Source organism: Sorex araneus, chromosome X, assembly GCF_027595985.1.
Source record: "Sorex araneus isolate mSorAra2 chromosome X, mSorAra2.pri, whole genome shotgun sequence".
Classification (NCBI taxonomy): Eukaryota; Metazoa; Chordata; class Mammalia; order Eulipotyphla; family Soricidae; genus Sorex; species Sorex araneus.
Window position 1 is genome coordinate 105,949,200 of NC_073313.1, and position 21,523 is coordinate 105,970,722.

At 35.9% G+C, this 21,523-nt stretch overlaps 1 protein-coding gene across 2 annotated transcripts in view; it reads left to right on the forward strand.

The window, feature by feature from the left end:
* COL4A5 (collagen type IV alpha 5 chain) overlaps positions 1-21,523 on the forward strand; it is a 245,474-nt gene that overhangs the window by 115,797 nt on the left and 108,154 nt on the right. For both annotated transcript variants that reach the window (XM_055121721.1, XM_055121720.1), the window contains exons 9-19: positions 830-910; positions 3,382-3,444; positions 7,454-7,489; positions 7,585-7,626; positions 7,769-7,861; positions 9,067-9,120; positions 9,216-9,272; positions 9,513-9,557; positions 12,645-12,698; positions 14,480-14,521; positions 17,645-17,777. In XM_055121721.1, the coding sequence (XP_054977696.1) occupies positions 830-910; positions 3,382-3,444; positions 7,454-7,489; positions 7,585-7,626; positions 7,769-7,861; positions 9,067-9,120; positions 9,216-9,272; positions 9,513-9,557; positions 12,645-12,698; positions 14,480-14,521; positions 17,645-17,777 (700 nt within the window). The remainder of the gene's footprint in view (positions 1-829; positions 911-3,381; positions 3,445-7,453; positions 7,490-7,584; positions 7,627-7,768; positions 7,862-9,066; positions 9,121-9,215; positions 9,273-9,512; positions 9,558-12,644; positions 12,699-14,479; positions 14,522-17,644; positions 17,778-21,523) is intronic.

Genomic DNA, 21,523 nt, shown 5'->3' on the forward strand with positions numbered 1-21,523 from the left:
TTTTCCCTTTTGAGTCCCTTATATGTATTATTAACACTGCCTAAAACTCTTTCTCCTCTTTGCCTGCCTGAGTATGTGTATTTTAGATTTCAGCCTGAATATTTTACTTTTGGGATTTCCCAAGAAAATTTTGACCATTTCATTTCATTTTTAGCAAATACATGTAAATTTCAAGTGTTCAATGTTTAAATTTGTTACATTTATATATCATATGTTTGTCATTATAGCAATTATTAACTCGCCTGAAATGTCACATTATTATCTTATTTAATCTCTTCCCCTAGTATTTCCTCAGCATATATCATATCATTTTTCTACATAGTTTTAACAGGAAATCTTTCAACTAAATTGTTTACATATTATGGTTTGAATTTCCCCAATTTTTTGTTATCACCAAGGGAACAGAGATCTTTGTAATCTTCACAATGGAGTATCCAGAACTTAATGCAGTTCTTATATACCTTTTTGGAGGGGCATGAGCCACACCAGTCTGTACATGACCTACTCCTAGCTCAACTAGAGTACCATGTGATGCCTTACTTGCTGTACTCTATCTATAGCCTAATTCTTAAATATTAATCTTTAGTAAAATTTAAATGAATAATGAAAGGAATCATGGGCTGTAAATAATTTTACTTTACATAAGTGCACACTGACCAGTGTATTTCACTTTAGAGGTTAAAATGATTTATGTTAATTATTTAGACTGGCTAATCTTTCAGAATACTGTGATAAATTGGATTAACTGATCTTTTTATGTACCATTGCTTGTTTTCATGTATCATAACTATAAACTATTACCTACAACTTTCATTGATTTTTTTTTCAGGGAGAACCAGGTAGTGTAATCATGTCATCACTACCAGGACCAAAGGGTAATACAGGATATCCAGGTCCTCCTGGAGTACAAGTAAGAATACAGTGATTTTTATTTTTTAATATTAATTATGCAAGATCACAATATTAATTTTTATCTTAATATTTAGTACTTTCTACATTTTAATAGAAATTATCATATGTAATTTGATCCACATTTTATGTACCTTGTACTTTAAAATAAAACAAATCTGGGCCAGTGATAATTTTAAGTGTTGCTTTTTAATTTCACTTTTCTATCTAAATTTCATGGATCTTTTTGGAGTCTGGCATCAGAGATAGACTTCTATTTTGTATTCTAGTGCCATGTAGATATTAAGAATAGTACTATAAAATTTTAGAAATTAAAATTATGTCTTCTATTTAATATAAACATCATTTGTAGCACTGTCTATAATTCACTTATTTTGAAGACTTAATAGATGCATAGTGAGCATGTCAGAAGTATGTTGTTTGACTGTTATGTAACATACTAGAGAAAGCAATAACTTTTGAGTATTTGTAGGTGCAGAGGAAATTTTCTCAAGCATAAGTATTCATCATTTTGCATGAAAAGCAGTACTTTCTAATGTTTTATCACTAAAAAACAATGTCAGTAACTATTTTAATTAAATTCTCATTCTTTAATTGAGAAACCTACCCATTTGCCTCTAACTACTCTGTGTCTTTATGTTTCACAAACTTTGTTATGCAGTAGATTAAAGTATAGCAAAATAAGTGAAAATATACATATATAATGAATCATCAATATCAAATGAACCAAATATATTCTTATCAGTTAGAATATTACAAATAAGTTTGAATAAATCTTTGATTCCTTAGCATAATTTTGCATTCTCTCCAGATTTAATTTCTATCTTGACTTTCCAATACTTTTAAAATTTAATTAAATATATGTTAATAGTTTCACTTCACTTTGGGCTGGAGCGATAGCACAGCGGTAGGGCGTTTGCCTTGCAGGCGGCCGACCAGGGTTCGATTCCTCCGCCCCTCTCGGAGAGCCTGTCAAGCTACCCTGAGTATCTTGCCCCCATGGCAGAGCCTGGCAAGCTACTCGTGGTGTATTCAATATGCCCAGAATAGTAACAACAAGTCTCAAAAAAAAATGGAGATGTTACTGGTACCTGCTCGAGCAAATCGATGAGCAATGGGATGACAGTGACAGTTTAACTTTAAAATCTTATATAGTTTTTTGCAACTTTTTCTTGTTGGTATGTTGATTCATTCAAATTATCATATGTGACTCTGCTTTACAGTTTCACTTTTATATAACATTCTACTGTGGAATTGTACTATTAGGGTCCAGTATAAGAGACCATAAAAAGCAATGAGTTTTACAGTATAAAGTTTTATTCAGCACAAATCAAGCAATCCTTGAGTGCAGAAAGCTGAGAAAGCTGAGAAGGCTGTCTGGTCAGAGCTGTCCCCTCTAGTAGGAGAGCCAACCCTCCTTGTTCTTGCACGCAAATATCCCTGATTTCTGCAAGTTGCCCAGTTCTTGGTGGTCTAGCTTACTTCCTGGTGACCTTTAACTTGATTGGCCGCCTCCAGCTGGTTTATATTGTGCCAGTGTCATGTCAAACTCCTATTGGTTGTTAGCATCTGGGGCTTCATGTCTCATCTCTCTTTCAAGGACTGGCCAACTGAAGGTTTTCACATTGTGCTGTGTGTCAGGGTTTCTAGGTAACTCTGTAATCCTGAGATATGTCTCAAGGCCATGGCCATGGTCATACAAATTTTCCACTAAACAAGCATTGGGTGCAGAGTGACTGCCAGCTAAAAATGGTGATGTTTATGGTATGCTGAAAATGTGGGTGGTTTGAAGATTTTTGTTTTTGTGTCTCAACTGGCAGTGCTAAGGAGTTACTCCCAATTCAGTGCTTGGAAGTTGTTCCTAGTGTTGTTTGGAGGATGATGCAGTGCTGGGAGCAAATTCAAGCTTCCTACATGCAAAGCATGTTACTAAATAACCCTTGGATATTATTTTAAGAATTACAAAAGAAACCAAGATTTAGGTATAGAATCGCTGAATTTTAGAACAGTCAAATTTTCACCATTTTAAGATCCTGAATCGTTTTCCACAGTAATCACATCATTTCATTATCTTTTGCACAGTCATTCGCTTTTTCTTGCTTGTCTAAGCTTACTCATCTTTTATTTTAAAAGTAGGCATTTTGGAACTAGTAACTTTTCCTTCCCCACTTGTAGTTTTAAAACTCCACTAAATAAATGTACATCTTTATTACTGTGTTTTGTAAAATTTCCCTATTATGTGCTCTCACAGTTATATACCACTGTAAAACTTGTTTTGTAATGCTGCATCCATTCTATTTAGTTCGATTTCTTATAATTAATCATTTTATTCTTAGTCATTATGAATTTCAATGCATGTTACTACAGAATTATGGAATTGTGAAACATAATTATCAACTACTGTGAGTTTAAATTTCATTAATTTAGTCCTTTGTACTACATAGTGAGATTTTTTTTTCTTCATTACAACAGGGTCCGGCTGGTCCCACTGGTATACCAGGACCAATGGGTCCTCCAGGACCACCAGGTTTAATGGTAAGCTTACTTCTATAATTTTATTCTTATCATATTAAATTTTTTCACAAAAATCTTTATTATTTAAATTACATGAAAGTATAATGTGTTTAATTGTCCATAATGTATGCTTTTCTTATGGCATATTTTCAATGTGGTAATACTAAATAGTTGTTCAGTTTTACATATGGAAAAATGTGACACACTAAAAGAAATACTTAATATAGTGTACTTTATTGGTTAATTCCTGATGTTGCAATAATTATGGCTAGTTAATTCTAGCCATTTCCTGAAGTATTTTAAGACAGTTATCCAGTAACTTGGTAAATCATGTTGTACAAACTGCAGTTTTCTCTTTCCCAGAAATCAAAGCAAATATTCACAAAAAATAGCTGTGCTTATTTTTCAGGGGCCTGGTGATTAAACAGTCGGATGTATATAGATAGTAGATAACCTGGGATGAGATAAAGATTTGTGTACACCAGGATAAAAGCGAAAACTATTCTCAGAATGTACAGCTCATTTTCTTACTTTGCTATTACTACGATCACTGATATTTTCTACTCTAATAAATTCGAAGTTTTTTTATCCATGAAATACTTGGATTTTATTCAAAACATCTTAGGCTGGCCATCTTAGAAGGGTAAGAAAATTGTACTGCAGGGGAAGTAATTTCTCCTGTGCCACTCTCTCATCTACCATATATTTAGGTGACAGTTTTCATTATGCCTTTATAGATTGTACTTCTTTGATTCTGACAATTGGTTCTTTATTTTTTTGAATGATGGAAATAACATTTTGCAAATACTAGATGAACCTACCTGGAAAGACTGTGATGTCTGCTATACTGGAATTCTTTCACGAAATATTAGAAACCCCTTTGTTTATTTTGTTTTGTTTTGTTTTGCTTTGGTTCTGGGGCCACATCCAGTGGTACTCAGGAATTATTCCTGGTTCTGCACTCATGAGAGTTGAACTATGACACTTTTGTTCCACCATTGATATACGCTATGTGTGTTGTTATACCTAGAATTTTCTTAACTCTTGTGGCTCTGTAACTGAATCACTCTACATTTCATTTACTCCTGACTCAACAGATGAAAAAAGTCTTAGAATATCACCAAGTTATTGTATGTAAATAGAGGTCCATTGAGATTAAGCAGTGATATACGTGGAAAAATGCTTATCTAATTTTTCGACCTGAAACATTAAAATTGGCTCTTTGGGTTACACCTGGCTATGTTCAGGGGTTACTTCTGGTTCTGCACTCAGGAATTACTCCTGGCAGTGCTTAGGAAAGCATATGGGATGCCAGTGGTCAAACCTGGCTTATCAACATGCAAGGCAAACACTCCCACCCCCACTGGACTATCACTCTGGCCCCCCTAATTTTTAAAATTATTTCTATAGAGATCATTCTTGTAGTGATGGAGGCCTGGGGCTACACCAATGCTCAGGAGCCACAAATGCTATAGTTGGGGTGCTTTAGGGGAAGTGTGGTACTGATTATTAAACTGGAAGACCTCCCACACACTAGGAATGTGCCTTGCCATGAATTATCTCCCTGATTATAAACATTCTCAAATATTTAAAACCAGATCAAAAAAATTAAAATAGATTTGAACAATAGACACGCTTTTAAGAATTAACGATTGGGGACCCGTCCCTACCAAAGCCCTGGAAGCTGCTCTCACACCACACAGCCACTAGCATGCAAATGCTCCAACTTCACTGCATCATGACTAATCTCTGCATAGGCTCCAAGCTGATAAAAAATTTCGGGTATACTGATTTTGGGGCAGACAACTGTGGAGTCTTGGGAATGAAGGCAGACAGTCTCTGCCTAATATCCCTCTCTGTACCACTGGAAGATCCAACAGCAATATTCACACCCCATAGCTGCCACATACAAACAGCGGCACAGTTTCATGACTAACCTAGGAAGAGATGCAAGTCAAACTGCTAAAACTCACGGGTACACTGGTTTGGGTGCTGAAAATTCTGTGGCTCCCTTGGGAGGGAGGAGGGCTCGGTCCTCAACCTGCTAAAGTCCTGGTAGTCATACCCTCCCCACCACAGAAACAGCATGGAAGTTGCCCAAATTCGCTGTTTGACAACTAATCACTTTCAGATATTCCAAGACAACAGAAAATCCAGGTACACCAGTTTTGGGCCTGAAAACTCTGAGGTTTTCTTGAATTGAGTGTGGGCATACTTGGCCCTGCTCCTGTACTCTCTAAGCCCCAGCAGTCACACACAGTCACCATTTAAAACTGCCAAATTCCACAATACTGACAGCCCATTATGCGAACACCAAATTAGATGGAAACTTAGCATAGAAGACAACTAAGCTCAATAAAACAATAACATAGAAGACTCAGCTAGCAATTAACAACTTAGTAAACCTTCAGTGACTTCAGTGCCCCCCTACTGAGTGTAGTGAAACAATTTCCACAAATTGTCTTTTACTTAAGTATTTTTTATAATTCCATTAGCCATTTTGTTGTAATGAGCAACATAAAATAAATTATTTTGTGCCTGCTAAGGGGGCAGTCTTGGGAGTGGGTGAGAAACGGGATAATGGTGGAGGGAATGTCATACTGGTGGGTGTCAGAACATTGAGTGACCAAAACAATTGTATTATGAACACCTTTGAAAACTACAGTGTTTCAATAAAGTTACATTTTTTAAAAAATGATTTAAGGATTAATTGCCTATTGGCATCTAAATTTAGTTTTAAGTCTTAAATGAGAAACTTGATGCTTGTTGAAGTTAAATTTTGTGTTCATTTTTGGCACTGGCGTTACTTCTCTGCTTTTACCCATCCTTCCATTTATTTCCCTGCCAGTTGTCTCGTGTCATCAAATATTTCCTTATTCTTCTAGGTTTTTGAGGGAGGGGACACACCCATCGGTCCTTGGAAGTTACTCCTATATCAGTGCTTAGGGTTTCTCCCAGTGGGTCTGAGGAGACAATAAAGTGCCAGGAATCAAACTCAGTGCCTTACATACAAAGCAATTGCTCTACTTGTGAGCTACATTCTTGCCTCATCTAACTTATTTTAATAAATTAAGGTACATATCTCTAATTATAAAACATGATGGAATTTTTTTTATTGAATCACCGTGAGAACAGTTACAAAGCTTTCCAGTCTAAGTCTTAGTCATCAGTGATACCCTCACCAATGCACACCCTCCACCACCAAGATCTCCAGCATACCCCCGTCCCACCCCTCCCCCTGCCTATGTGGCAGATGATTTCCACCTTTCCTTTTTGATCACATTCAGTATTTCGACAAAAGATCCACCATTATTATTTGGAATTTTTCCCAACATTCAGATCTGCTGAAAAGGCATCATTCGATAATTTGTTTTCTATTGCTGATATGAAGAGCATTTTGGATTTCTGACATTTTAGTATAAGTATGGAGGGATTTCTGATAAAAGCTGCTGCGCTCCAAGATTGTTTTGTGTGCCTCTGGGATCATGGCCATTCAGGAGCCAGGAGCATTTTGAGGGTAGTAACTCGGGGCCTCATTGGGGTGGGGGGAGGGGCCGGTTCTACCCCCCGATCTCGTGAGGCCCCGAATGTCACGTCACTGCAGTCTCATACCTGGCTATCCAATAGGCTCTGAAAAGGTATTTTATTTTTTTATTTTTTTTATTATTAGTTTATTTTTAATTAGAGAGTCATCGTGAGGGTACAGTTACAGATCCATACATCATTGTGCTCATGTTTCCCCCATACAAAGTTCAATAACCCATCCCTTCACCAGTGCCCATTCTCCACCACCAGTAAACCCAACATCCCTCCCCACCTCCCCAGTCCCGTCTCCCCCCACCCCACCCTGCCACTATGGCAGGGAATTCCCTTTTGTTCTCTCTCTCTGATTAGGTGTTGTGGTTTGCAATAAAGGTGTTGAGTGAAAAGGTATTTTAAAAGAGTTTTTTAGTCCTCACTTTTTGTGAAACAATAAGCTTAATAAACCATTAATTTAATCTTTATACTTTTCTAATTTCTTTATTTTCAGGGTCCTCCTGGTCCACCAGGACTTCCTGGACCAAAGGTAATTTTCTACTTCCTTACATATATTATTTGATGTTGTTTTTTGTTTTTTATGCTGTTGTCAATAAGATTTTAAATGAAAAATTTTCTCTTCAGGGCAATATGGGCTTAAATTTCCAGGGACCCAAAGGTGAAAAGGTGAGTAAAGAGAGAGTTGATAACTCAGCCCATTGTTATCTCTTTTCAGATTTACCTATATCTCTTCCCTTCATTTGTTGGTTGCACTGTATGTTATCACTTTTTACTTTATAGAATGTAACTTATTTTATTCTATGAACAGGGTGAACAAGGTCCTCAAGGGCCCCCTGGACCACCTGGGCAGATCGATGAACAGAAAAGGCCAATTGATCTAGAGTTTCAGAAAGGAGATCAGGTGAGTAGAGAGCGAAATCAATGCAAATCATGATATTGGAGGCCTTATATTAAAATGAATTAAAAGTCAGAAAGTAGTTACATGTGAAGGCATTTTAAAAATTTCAAAATTTTGAGATAATCAGAATTATGTAAAGCTCTATTAGATGTAATTTATATACCATAAAATTTGCTCATTTAAAGTATCCAATTCTTTTTTTCAGCATATGCATAGGTCATTGAAACCATCAGTACAGTCTAATTTTAGAGAATTCTCATTATTAACCCAAGTCCCACACCAATGAGTTGTCACTCCCTTCTTCTCCAAACTTTCAAGCCCTAAACAACACAAATCTACATTTTCACTCTGTACAGTTGCCTATTCAACACTTTGCATACAAAATGCAATCACATAATATGTAAATCTTCCATGTCTGTCTCTTTTATTTAGTAAAATGTCTTCAAGTTTTTTCGTGTCACAACATATATATGTAGTACTTATGAAGTAAGTACATATATGAAGTACATTTCATTTTTTTCTTTGTGTATATACTCCACATTTTGTTAATATGTTAAACAATTTATGGACATAGGAATTGTTTTCATTTAGACTATAGTGAATAATAAAATTATATACAAAATTGAGTTGTTTTGACTAGAGCATATGATAAAATCAACTTTATTTTTATAGCTTAATGTTCCACCTTTGAATTCAGTTTATGCGTTGTTTTAATGCTAATGGAAAATAAATAAGAAAAATGTATTGAAATCTTATTATCAGTATGGAGTAGGCCATTTAATCTTTTCCCTAAATATATGTGTGGTGTATAATCCCCACTTTTTAGGTATTCTTGGTTTTATTTTTTGTGGTATTTTTGTGGTAGATTCAAACCTAGGACTACACACATGCTTATGTGTTCTATTGCTTAACCATATTCTTGATTTTGTAAGCTATTTCATAAAATGAAGATTTATTAATACTTCCAAATGTTGTTGTCTTATCATTTGCTTGTGAATTTGGTTATAGATAACACTAGAAATTTTCTGAAGCAAACAAAGGTGGTTCTAGGTCCTTTGGCTTAGCATACTTCAACTTTCATTTGGAAACATTCTGATGTATTTGGTTTTACTCCTTGAATCTGTAGTTCAGTATGTTAAAAGTATTTATAGAGAGCTTTAATTTAACCAGTATGAACATTTTGCTTTATTTTCCCTACTACCACCTAGGGACTACCCGGTGAGCAAGGGCCCCCTGGACCTCCGGGAATACGTGGTCCTCCAGTAAGTAGCCAAAAATGCTTCTATATCATTTAATGTAAAGTGGTATTGATACAAAGTACTCTATCAACTGATATAAAACAATTTTGTGTGCATAGGGCCCTCCAGGGGGTGTGAAGGGTGAGAAAGGTGAACAAGGAGAACCAGGCAAAAGAGTAAGTATTAGGACTACTAATTGCAAAAAATATTAAGAGTTGTATGTATGTATGTATGTGTAATTTTGGTTAAAGCCTCCTAAATCTTATATTTTACTTTCATTGTCATAGTCAATATATTCTCTTATTTGTTATAATATTGAAAAATATTATTCAAAATTGGAATAAAGCTTATTGTAATCTTCAACTTCTTACTTCCTAAATGACAAATTTATTTTATTTCATTTTTTAATCCTGTAGGGCAAACCAGGAAAAGATGGAGAGAGTGGCCAGCCAGGAATTCCAGTGAGTATCTAAAGTCCAGGTCTCAAACTCCCTCCCACGAAGAAATACCCTAAACTGGCAACATTTATAAATGGTATTAAGAAAGCAGAATAACAAAAAGAGGCTTGGTTTTATAGTTTAAATGAAAGTATTTTTTTTTCTTTTTGGATATAGATTTGAATTTTTTTTAAAAAAAGTCAAATTTATTGACATAGTTTGTGTATTTAAAGTGAACCATTTTAAGCCTATAGTTATGTTTTGGCAATTGAATGCTTTTAATCACCTCTGTAGTCTTAACACAGTTCTAACACTCTCAGACGTTCCTTCATGCTCTTTGAGTCATCCCCTTCCGTTCCCTTACTCCCTTCCTTTAGAAATAATTTATCTGCTCTCTATCCCTATAATAAGTTCCAGAATCCAAAATTGATTGTATCATCTGTAAGCCTTTGAATCAGAATATTTCATGTGGTGTAATATATTGTATCAATACCACTTTACATTAAATTATGTATAGCATTGTATAGCAATAGTTATTTTTTTACTGTTGATGGTTTTTGATAGTATGCCTGTATCAAGGCATCTATCTATTTACTCACTGAAAAATATTTTGGTTATTTCCTTTTATTTTACACAATGGTTATTTCTTTTTTGAACCATCATAAATTTACTGCTATAATCACTCAAATACAGTTTTTGTGTGTGTAAGCATACACTTTCTTCAGTAGAAGTTTTGATGCATAATTCTAATTGCTACAAAATAGAAGAAAATAACTCCCTATACATACTTTTCTGAATAAAACTATTTTACAAAAAAATCAAGAACAAAATTCCTGGCATTCTTCAGCACATAGAAGCGGATTGCTAAAGTTTGTATGAAATTATAAAACTCTCTGAATTGCCAAAGCAAATTCAATGCAAAGCATTGGAGTTTCTGACCATAAACTATATTATAAATCTGTAGCAATCAAAACAGTATGAAATTAGAATTAAAGTAGACTCTCTTACCAGTAGAGCAGAATTGAAGTCCCAAAAGTAAACCCTCAGACATATGGGCAGTCAGTAAATCCAGAATAGAGGTAGGTGCATTGCATAGCTGAATAAAAACCTTTTCAAGAACTGGGATTAAATTGGTTAAGACCCTCAATATTAGACCCAAATTCATAAAATAACCTTAAGAAAACATAGGCAGAACTCTACATGATTGACCTCAGATTCAGTCCCACTGACACTGAATATTAAAGCATAAACAAACAAGTGGGAATACGTCAAACTAAAATGTTTCCACACAGAAAAGAAAATAGTAGTTAATATCAAGAGACTCCTTACTGAATGTGAGAAAATATTGTCAGGGCTAATACACAAATCTATGAAGCACTCACAAAACTCAACATTATCATCATCATCATCATCATCCCGTTGATTGTCGAATTTTTCGAGCTGTCTCAGTAACGTCTCCATTCATCCTAGCCCTGAGATTTTAGAAGCCTCTCTTTACTTGTCCTTCCCAACAATGCCACATTGGAGGCTCTTTGAGGGTCAGGGGAATGAGACCCAGCATTGTTACTGGTTTTGGCATATGAATACACCATGGGGAGTTTGCCAGACTCTCCCCCTTGTGGGCAGGAAACTCTCGGTAGCTTGCCAGGTTCTCCCAAAGGAGAAGTAGGGTATAAGATGTCACAACTGCACATAATTTCATTTAAAAATGGAGAGAAGAACTGAACAGACATCTCATTATATGTCCAACAGGCATATAAAAAATGTTATCATCACTGATTATCAAGGTAATGCAAATCAAAATATTAGTTAAGGAGATCTTTCTTTACACCCATGACATGTATTAAAAAAACAAAAACAAAAACAGCCAGTGTTAGTGGGATGTAGTGGTGAAGGAATCCTCATTCATTGTTGGTAAATTGTAGCTCAGTCACTGTATAAACCACGTGACTATTCAAGAAATCTTAAAATATAAATCCGTTTTACCCAGCAATTGCATTTTGTGGCAAATATTCTAAGAGCACAGAAATTTTACATTAATATTACAGCATATTCTTTGCATTATTCTTTATAATAATCAAGGTCTGCAAACAACCCAAATGTCAACAACAGATGAGTTAATAAAGAAATTGTAGTATACACAGTGGAATGACACTCAATTATAAGAAAATATGAACTCTTGCCTTTTGTAATAAAGGATGGAGCTGGATGATTTCATGTTAAATGAAATAATTCAGAGGGAAAAAGACAGATGCTAAATGATATCACTCATGTGATCTGTAGAGAAATAAAACAAGTGACAGTTTTCAATGAAAAGCACACTCATTGATTTTGATAGTAGAACTGAGATTACCAAATTCATATGAGAGTGGTGGGTATTGGTTTGGGATTGGGAAGGAAGTAACATAAGTATAGCAGTAGGGGTCTTTGGTATTTTGGTGATGGTAGAGGTGCAGCAACATTTTTTGAAAGCTTCTCTAACCATCTTGCCTCAATAACTATAACTATTTGTGAAAAAAACAGAGGAAAATAGAATGTTGCAATGGGCACTGTGAAGTAGCGCAGAACTAGGTTCTTGGCAAAATTTATTTATTTTAAATTATTTATTTATTAAACTGTTGCTTCTGATTGTTTTCCATGGATATACTAAGTTGAGAAAGGGAGCAGAATAATGTATTACAAGAGTTCAAAAAAGATCAAAAAATAATCATCATGCAAATGAGATCCTCTTAGAATCCTCAGACAGGTCAAACAATTGCGTTTCTGTGGAAATGGAGATTTAAAGAACTTCCAACCACCCTTTTCTTTTTCAACTAATTGCTGCTAGTTTTCATCTTGTCAGTTAGCTGCTGGTTTTAAAGGTACTATAGATCTGAGAAGAGAAAGAATAGACCCCATACAAAGGGAAAAATTCTGTTTTAACTAAGATTTAGTGTTCTTTTTCTAAAATCACAGCAAAAGTCTGTTTTTGCTGCAAGCCTATGTTTAATTTATTAGAGTTTTAAACTTGATTTTTGGTAATTTTTGCCAGTGGCAAAATGGAGGAAAAGGCATTTGGAGATCTTTTTTCATTATTTTTATTGATGTTGCTCTGTCTTCTATGTTTTAAAGGGTTTGCCAGGTGATCCTGGTTACCCTGGTGAACCAGGAAGAAATGGAGAAAAGGTAAGAATTATAATATTGTAAAATCAAAACTTTTATTTTAGTTAACATAATCTTTTTCTCCCTCAAGTTTTCATTATAAATAAAAAAGTTATAAACATTTTAACTTTTATATTCAGCATACTTTCTTTGCTTATCTTTTAATTAGTTGTCTTAAATCATATATAGTTCATTTGTTGGCATCACATCAACAGTTATTTAGCTTTAGCATTTTCCCAATTTGAAAGCCGGTACCTTTAATTTGAGCATATATCAGCAAAAATTATCCTTTATGGAAAGAGCACTCAGCATTATTTTAATGAGGTCCTCATACCAAACTTTATAAATTTCCATTATATATGTAACTATTGTCTGGAAGTTTGTCACTAATTTTGTCAACTTCTTTTTTTTTCATTTGGATATGCAGCCTCCTTTAAATAGTTACCTATTGTTTGATTATGTTGGTTTTAGGGCCACAACCAGCCCTGCTCAGGGGGCATTCTTGGTTCTGTGCTCAGGGATCACTCCTGGTGGGGCTTGGGTAGTTACCTGTTTTAAAAGTGATTTTCAAAGAATGTATTAATCACTGATTTTCATATTTATACCAGATCGCAAAATATCTAGTTTTCTAATCTCTCTGATCTCTAATTGTTGCATATTAAAAAAAATTGAAGGTTTCATTTTGCCAGGATGGTATTACAAATTTGAATATGCGAAGAGCAAGTATTTTGGTATTAGTTTAATTCATAAAGAGGACCTGACTCTACCTTGGCCTAAGAAACATAGAATAAAAGAAATAATAAATACTTATATATAAAATAGTATTTAGTATTTAAATAATATTACAGGACACGGTAATTATTTAAAGCAAAAGGAACTTGTAGGTTGATGAACGATTCTTATGAATGTTGAATGTGTATCATGGGAATAAAGGTGAGAGAGACATCTATCATTGGAATTAGCAAAGTAAACACACTACTGTGTTCTTCATATTGTTATAGCTGCTTATTAGGGACACAGTTTTATCTGAATCAGTCATAAAAGTAATTACAATTTGTAGTTTCTGATATAAGTTCAGTCCATTAGTTCTGAAATGCACATCCCTGGTGTAATGACATGAAACTTTATGCTTTTGAGAAATTTTATGAAAGAGACATGGCTAGATATATTTTTGAAAGTAATGTTTTTTTTGAGGGGCTGGAGCAATAGCACAGCAGGTAGGAAGTTCGCCTTGCACACGGCTAATCCAGGTTCGATTCCTCCATCCCCCTCAGAGAGCCCGGCAAGCTACCAAGAGTATCTCGCCTGCACGGCAGAGCCTGGCAAGCTACCAGTGGAGTATTCGATATACCAAAAATAGCAACAAGTCTCACAATGGAGACGTTACTGGTGCCCGCTCGAGCAAATCGATGAACAACGGGATGACAGTGACAGTAACATTTTTTTTTAGCAGATTCTGGGTACCATTTTTGTATTCAGCATCTTCTAAATTAGACTTTTCATAGTTTGCTAGAAAATAGGAATCTTTACATTAAAGAATATTACAGTTTTAGAAGGCTGGTGTTTATATAAGGCAGAGAACTTAACTTATTCAAGATTATAGAGCATGTAAATTTGAAATAGCATCACGGGTCTTCCTAGCCTTATTTACATACTGTATCATTATGTCATGGTGTATTTCCCTTTGATATTTTATTACAAATTACTGAATTTCTGTGAAATTGTGTTATCTGCTATGTTTTAAACAAAATTAATATTTCCGTATGACTTTTTTTACTAATCTATTTTATAATTGTATTGAACAGGGCCAGAAAGGTGACATTGGTCCAACTGGACCTCCTGGACTTGTAAGTTTTTTGTTATAGTTTTCATTGGTTAGATTTATTAATGTATTTTATCTGTCTTAATTATATTGCCTATAGCTTTAAATTTTTAAATTTAAAATCAATAGCATCTTGAAAGTTCTCAAAACTCCTTACAGTTTAAATCTTCAATGATGCTTACCTTAAAATCTTATATTGTTCTGTCAGTGTGTTAATTCTCTATGGTAAAGATCAAAAGTATGGCAGCTTTGCGGCATGATTGCCAAATTAATTTTCAAGTAACCAGTAGGTGGTGCACGTGTTGCTTGCAAGGGTTCAAAAAAGAAACTGCTGAAAAACTAGGGATTGGTTCTTTCCTATGCAGTGTAAAGGAAAGACAGGCCTTTTTCTCTCAGTTTGTAATGGTCTTATTCACACTTCTTTCTTCCCTAATCATATGCTTTCTAGGTACTTTTAACAGCAAATATAGAAAAATGACACATGAAGGAATAAATAAGAATAAAATACAAGGGCCAGAGTGATAGTATAGCGGGTAGGGTATCCGTTTGTCTTGCACATGGCCACCCCGAGTTCATTCAAAACCCCACCAGGAGGGAACCCTGAGTGCAGAGCCAAGAGTAAGCCCTCAGCACTACATATGGCCCCGTGCTGTGACTTAGTATGTTAATTCTCCTTGGTTGAAATTTGGCAAGACTTTTGTCTTTATATTGTTTTGAGACTTCAAATACTCAAGTGACATCAAACCTATATATTGAACCATTTGAATAACGTTAATTCTTGTCTGCAGTGAGCCTCAGATATCGATATTAGTACCACACCAAATCTAATAAGAATATGCTTAAAGGATATTTTAAAGAACTTTTTATGACTTTCATAATAAATTAGTTTCTTTATAACAAGATAATAAAATTTTGATGAGTATTAGAAGAACTGGAAATTTTGATAGCATAATCATATGTAACTATTTACCTGACATGGAGAGGTTCTTAAATCCAAAGTTATATACCTTTATAGAACTATGGGCCTCTTCCAACCATATCCCCCATTTTCCAGTAGCTAGACAGTCACACCCAGAAACTGCCCCAGGTGCTGTGTAATCCCATCAATGGCCAACATCCAGGGACTATAAAAACAAGCTCCTGGAAGAGAGCAACGCAGAGTCTCTTGCTACCGCACCTGTCTGTCTTCACCCGGGCCCCTCGGAGATGGTGGGTTGACTCTCCCTCCCCACCCTGAGCAGAGCCCCAGTAGCTGAAGACCTCTGGAACCTAGCCACAGCCATGCTCAAGGCCACTCTCCACATGATTGGTTAAGCCTCACACATGAAGGAACTGGCAGAGGAACCTAGGTGTGCTTGACCCGGGGCTGGGATCTCCAAGCCTGCTTGGATCGGGACTTGGCCTCTTCCTCCCAGATCCCCGATTTTCCAGTCTAGGTAGTCACACCCACAAACTGCCCCCAGCACCGTGCAATCCCATCAATGGCCAACATCCAGAGACTATAAAACCAAGCTCCTGGAAGACATCTTATAGCCTAGATGTTTGGGAGACATCTCCCTCTGGGAGAACCTGGCAAGCTACTGAGAGCTTCCTGCCCACACAGCCCACACAGGAGAGCCTGGCAAGCTCTCAGTGGCGTATTCATATGCTAAATACAGCAACAATGATGGATCTCATTCTCCTGACCCTGAAAGAGACTCTAATCGGCACCACTGGGAAGGACTAGTAAAGAAAGGCTGCTAAAATATCAGGACTAGGATGAATGGAGACGTTACTGGGCCTGCTAGAGCAAATCGATGATCAATGGGATGATAGTGATAGTGATAGAACTATGAAGTAAATTTATTTGTATTTAGTTTATTTAATATAAAATTCATTAACTGTGATTCTAAGAAGAGAGTGAAAGGGAATGATCCCTTGTTTATTTTAATGAATAAAATAAGAGATAAATACTCTTTCTTTTTAGAGGAATAAATATGTTGATTGATAAAGGGAAAGACTGAGTGTTAGGAATAACAAAAAGCAAAGATAGACAAGAGTGCAGGTTGCATGAAGTAACTATAACCTGCAGGCCTCACTTTACTAAGAATTCACTGCAAGGAATAGAAAAAAATCTGTGAGAGGTATTGAAAGTGAGAAATAACTTGACATAGCTTAGGGTTAAAAGTAGATCATATTGGGGCTGGAGCAATAGCACAGCCAATAGGGTGTTTGCCTTGCACGTGGCCAGTCCGGGTTCAATTCCTGGCATCCCGTATGGTCCCCTGAGCACCGCCAGGAGTAATTCCTGAGTGCATGAGCCAGGAGTAACCCCTCTTCAATGCCAGATGTGACCCCCCCAAAAAAACGTAGATTACGTAAAAGGTAGTAGGGCTAAATTGATAGTACAGCAGGTAGGGCACTTACCCTGCATGTGGCAGACCCTAATTTCATGCCCAGAACCGTATATTCTCCCTCAAGCCTACCAGAAGTGATCACTAATTCCAGAACCAGAAATAAGCCCCAAGCACTACCAGGTTTAGCTCAAAAACTAAAGAAAAAAAGTATTGAACAATTTCTGTCTTAAGATAGTTAACACAGACAAGTAGTTTTTTAAGGGAGCATATAAACTTATTTTAAGAGATACACTCTTAGATCATGCATGAGGTGCGGATAATAGTCATGATTACAGGGGGAAAACGGGGCAAAAATGGAGAGACAGTGACAGTAAATATTACTAGGTTTAGGACCAGAGCAATAGTATAGTGGGTAGAGCACTTTGCCTTGCATGCAGCTGACCCATGTTCGACCCCTGGCATCTTATATGGTCGCCTGTGCCCTGTCAGGAGTAACCCTTTAGCATCACTAGGTGTTGCCCAAAAAGAAAAAATAGGCTTTGATGATATAAATAAATTTAGTATGAGTTATAAGACATAGAAATCTAGTTTTGTCACTCTACTTAGAAAAATGGTAATATTATCACTGGTTTGAAATATTTTTTAATTGGATGAATGATAGAAATGATACAGTATGTGACTTAATCTATGTAGTGTTGTGATTGTTGTATCTGAATGCTCTCGAAACATGGTGGATCTGTTTCATATATATTTAATTTTTTTCCAGGAGAACAAGCTCTTCTTATGAGTTTATTTATTCTTCTCTAATCAAGGTTATTCCCAGACCTGGAACAGGTGTAAATGTAGGAGAAAAAGGAAGCATTGGGTTACCTGGCTTGCCTGGAGAAAAAGGAGAAAAGGGATTTCCTGGTATACAGGGTCCACCTGGTCTGCCTGGGCCTCCAGGTAAAAGAAACTTCTTATATCCTGTGATCATGGTATGTATTCACTCATATATTCATATTATTGTAGACCCAGGGTGAGAATTAAGATCTTAAATTCTTTTTTATTTTTTTATTGAATCACCATGAGAAAAGTTACAAAGCTTTCGGGTTTAATTCTCAGTCATATGATAATCAAACACCCATCCCTTCACCAGTGCACATGTCCTATCACCAAGAACCCCAGTATACCTCCCATCTCAGCCCCCTATCCCCCGCCTGTGTGGCTGATAATTTTCACTTTACTCTCTCTTTACTTTGATTACATTCAATATTTCAACAGGAAACTCGCTATTATTTGGAGTTTTCCCCCGACGATCAGACCTGCCGAAAAGGCATCATTTGATAATTTGATAATTTGTTCTCCATTGCTGAGAATGAAGAGCATATGAGGTCATGGCGCCACTGTCGAGGCCACACAGTTTTGGATTTCTGGTATTTTAGTAATTAAGTCCAGAGAAATTTCTGCCAGGAGTGGCGACATTGCAAGCTCGTACCTCTGTCTAGTGGGCTCTAAAAGATGTCAGTCGCCACACTGCCACCGCCAAAAGGAAAGGCTGAGAAAGAAAAACCTTTCCCCTCCCAGGGTGGCATGGGGCTGTAGCTTAGTTCACAGTCTAGAGGTATTTCTGCAAGAAGCCGCTGGGTGCCGAAAGTAATTAGTGGGCCTCCGGGATCATGGGCGTTCAGCAACGGAGGAGCCGTTCGTGTGGGGCTGCTCAGGGTCTCGTCTTGAAGGAAAGCGGCCTTTTTTAAGATTTTAAGAAATCTTAAATTCTTACTAGTTTTTCTGACTATGTCTCATATGTATCTAAAAAGAAAAGTGAAATAATTTAAGTAGTGCTTATTTTTCCTTTTTATTATTAATAAATAATATAAGTATTTTGTGATCCAAAAATTAATTACATTTTAGTGAGGACTGGAGCCATAGCACAGCAGGTAGGGCGTTTGCCTTGCATGTGGCAGACCTGGGTTCCATTCCTCCATTCCTCTCAGAGAGCCTGGCAAGCTACTGAGAGAATCCTGCCCACACAGCAGAACCTGGCAAGCTACCCGTGGCATATTCAGTATACCAAAAACAGTAACAACCAAATCTCACAATGGAGACGTTACTGATGCCCACTCCAGCAAATTGATAAACGAAGGGAAGACAGTGCAGACAGACAGTGCTACATTTTAGTGATATTTATTGTCTATTTTATTTTATCTATTTTATTTTTATTAAAGCACCATGATTTTCAAAGTTATTCTTAGTTGAATTTTACACATATTATTATATTGAAGCACAGATCCTACCATCAGTGCCAACTTCCCTCCACCAGTGTTCCCAGTTCACTCCCATATCCCTTTTCCCTTCAGCCTGCCCTCTTGACTGATAACTTTTTAAATTCAGTTGTTAAAGTTTGGGTTCTTGATTTCAGTGTTGTTGACTCTGTGGTTTGGTTATTTGGCTCTAATATTCCTTAATACCACTTTTATACCTGGCCTGGCCCCCATCACGTCTCATCTGTCTCTTCTTCTCCTCTTCTCCACTCTTTCTTTCCTTCTTCTCCCTATACACTGGATCCAAGGTTGACCTGGGCATCCCCCGCTTTAAAACAGGAATATTATTCTAATGGCTTGTATGAGAATTCCTGTATAAAAGTAGCAAGCAGCTCATCCAATTAGAATACCAGAAGCATTTACTTACCCCCTGCTTATTTTAGAGCTCAATAAAATATTGTGTGGTTAATTGAAGTTTTTATAATTCCCTGTTTGAAGATACACAATGTGGTATATCATTTCTAATTTAGCCATAATTTGAGCACTGACCTTATCTAGCAAAATTTCTGGGATAGTCTTTAAAATGAGGTGATCATACAGGTACATGTAAGATTTAAATACTATTTGATAGTGCAACTGGCACAGAGACCAGCTCCATAAATTATTTCCTTTTCCTTAAAATATATTTTGTTGAGATAGAGAAATATTACAGAAGGTAACACGCTAGCCTGGCATACATGTTTGATGTATCACACCACACATGGTCCTTTTAGTACCACCAGGAGTCACTCCTCAGCATGATCCTAGATACCCCCTAAAGCAGTGCTGGATGTGACTTAAAACCCTAAAATATTTATTGGGATATTGATATAATAACATGATAAGATGAGTGACATTCAGTTTTCCTCCTAACAAGAAAGAGAACCAAATTTACATCATATTTGGCCCTAAGTATAAACTTCGGAGTCCTAATTCCAAGAGTAGACTATACTGCAAATTGAGTTATAGAACTGGATAAAGATAAAAAATTTAAAGGGTTAGATATCATGAAATGTTAAAATAAAAATGGATAAAACTAAAAGTTCCCAAATGCATCATGAAGGAGTCAATATTTAAAACAGCAATGACTGAGTACTCCTATTAGAAAAAAAAGGTGTGAGGGGTCACAAAGATAGTATAGAGGTTAAGGCATTTACCTTGTACTTAGTTGGTCCTAGCTTGATTTCCAGCACTGCTTATAATCCCTTGAGGAGTATCCCATGAGTACCACTGGATGTGGCCCTTAAACAAATAACTGATTCCCTGAGATAAGATTCATGAATTATTGTGCAAGGTTAAAATAATACTGACTCCAAAATACATAAACAGACATATTAGAATGACAGTTCAGAATTGAAGGACATAAAGAAATTCAAAACTAAGAGAAAAGGCAGCACTTATAACTTTATAGGTGTAGGAGGATAACAGTGGGGCAGATTTTTAATGTGATTGGAAAAATAACTATGACTTTGGTATTCTGTAGAGTATATCACATTATTATCCTACTGTGAACATGAGATACTTACTTAGAAAGTTTATGATCTCTATAACTTCCCTGAAATAGTTATTGGGATATTTAGTCCAAGAAGAAAATTAGTTTATGATGAATTTTGGCATGGAGTTAGGTGGGTAAAATACAAAGTCCAATGTTTTTGGAAAATGTGAATAAATTATTTTACGAAATAAATGTTGATCATCAAAAATACAGTGTGATTTTTACTACATGAAACTATAATTGTGGGCACTATTAACACAGGATGTAAAGGTGCATAGAGAATAGTGGGAAGCCATTCTATACACCTTTTTTTCTTATTAGGTGATAAGATTAATGAATTATTGATTATTAATTACTAATACCTTATTTGTATTAATAACTTTCAATGTTTATAAAATACAGATTTAAGTATATAGGTTTAAATTTATTAATAACTTTTAAAAAATAATATAAATAATATATAGCAACCGAGGAAAAAAATGTCCAAAAGTCTTGATCTGCATAATACAGGTAAGATTGGGACAGACCTGACAAGAAAAAAAGTTGCAATATAAATATCCACATCCTGTGAACAAGACACAGCTAAAGTAGATGGACATAGAAAATCGAAATTTAAGGCAATGGAAAGATTTATTAAATAATATCAAAATTAACTGGTTTGCCAATATATTATTAAATACAGCATATTAAAGGAAGAGCTTATTATTACTGGTTGTCTCATTGAGAACCAATGCATTATCCCTAAAGTTGATCACTTAATTTTTTTTCTGTTTTTGAGCCACATCTGGCAGTGTTCAGGACTTACTCCTGGCTGTGTTCTCCAGGATCAACCTTGGTGGTGATGCTCAGGGAACCATATGTGTATGGAGAGTCAAACCTAGGTCACCCATATATAATTCAAGCGCTTTACTCCT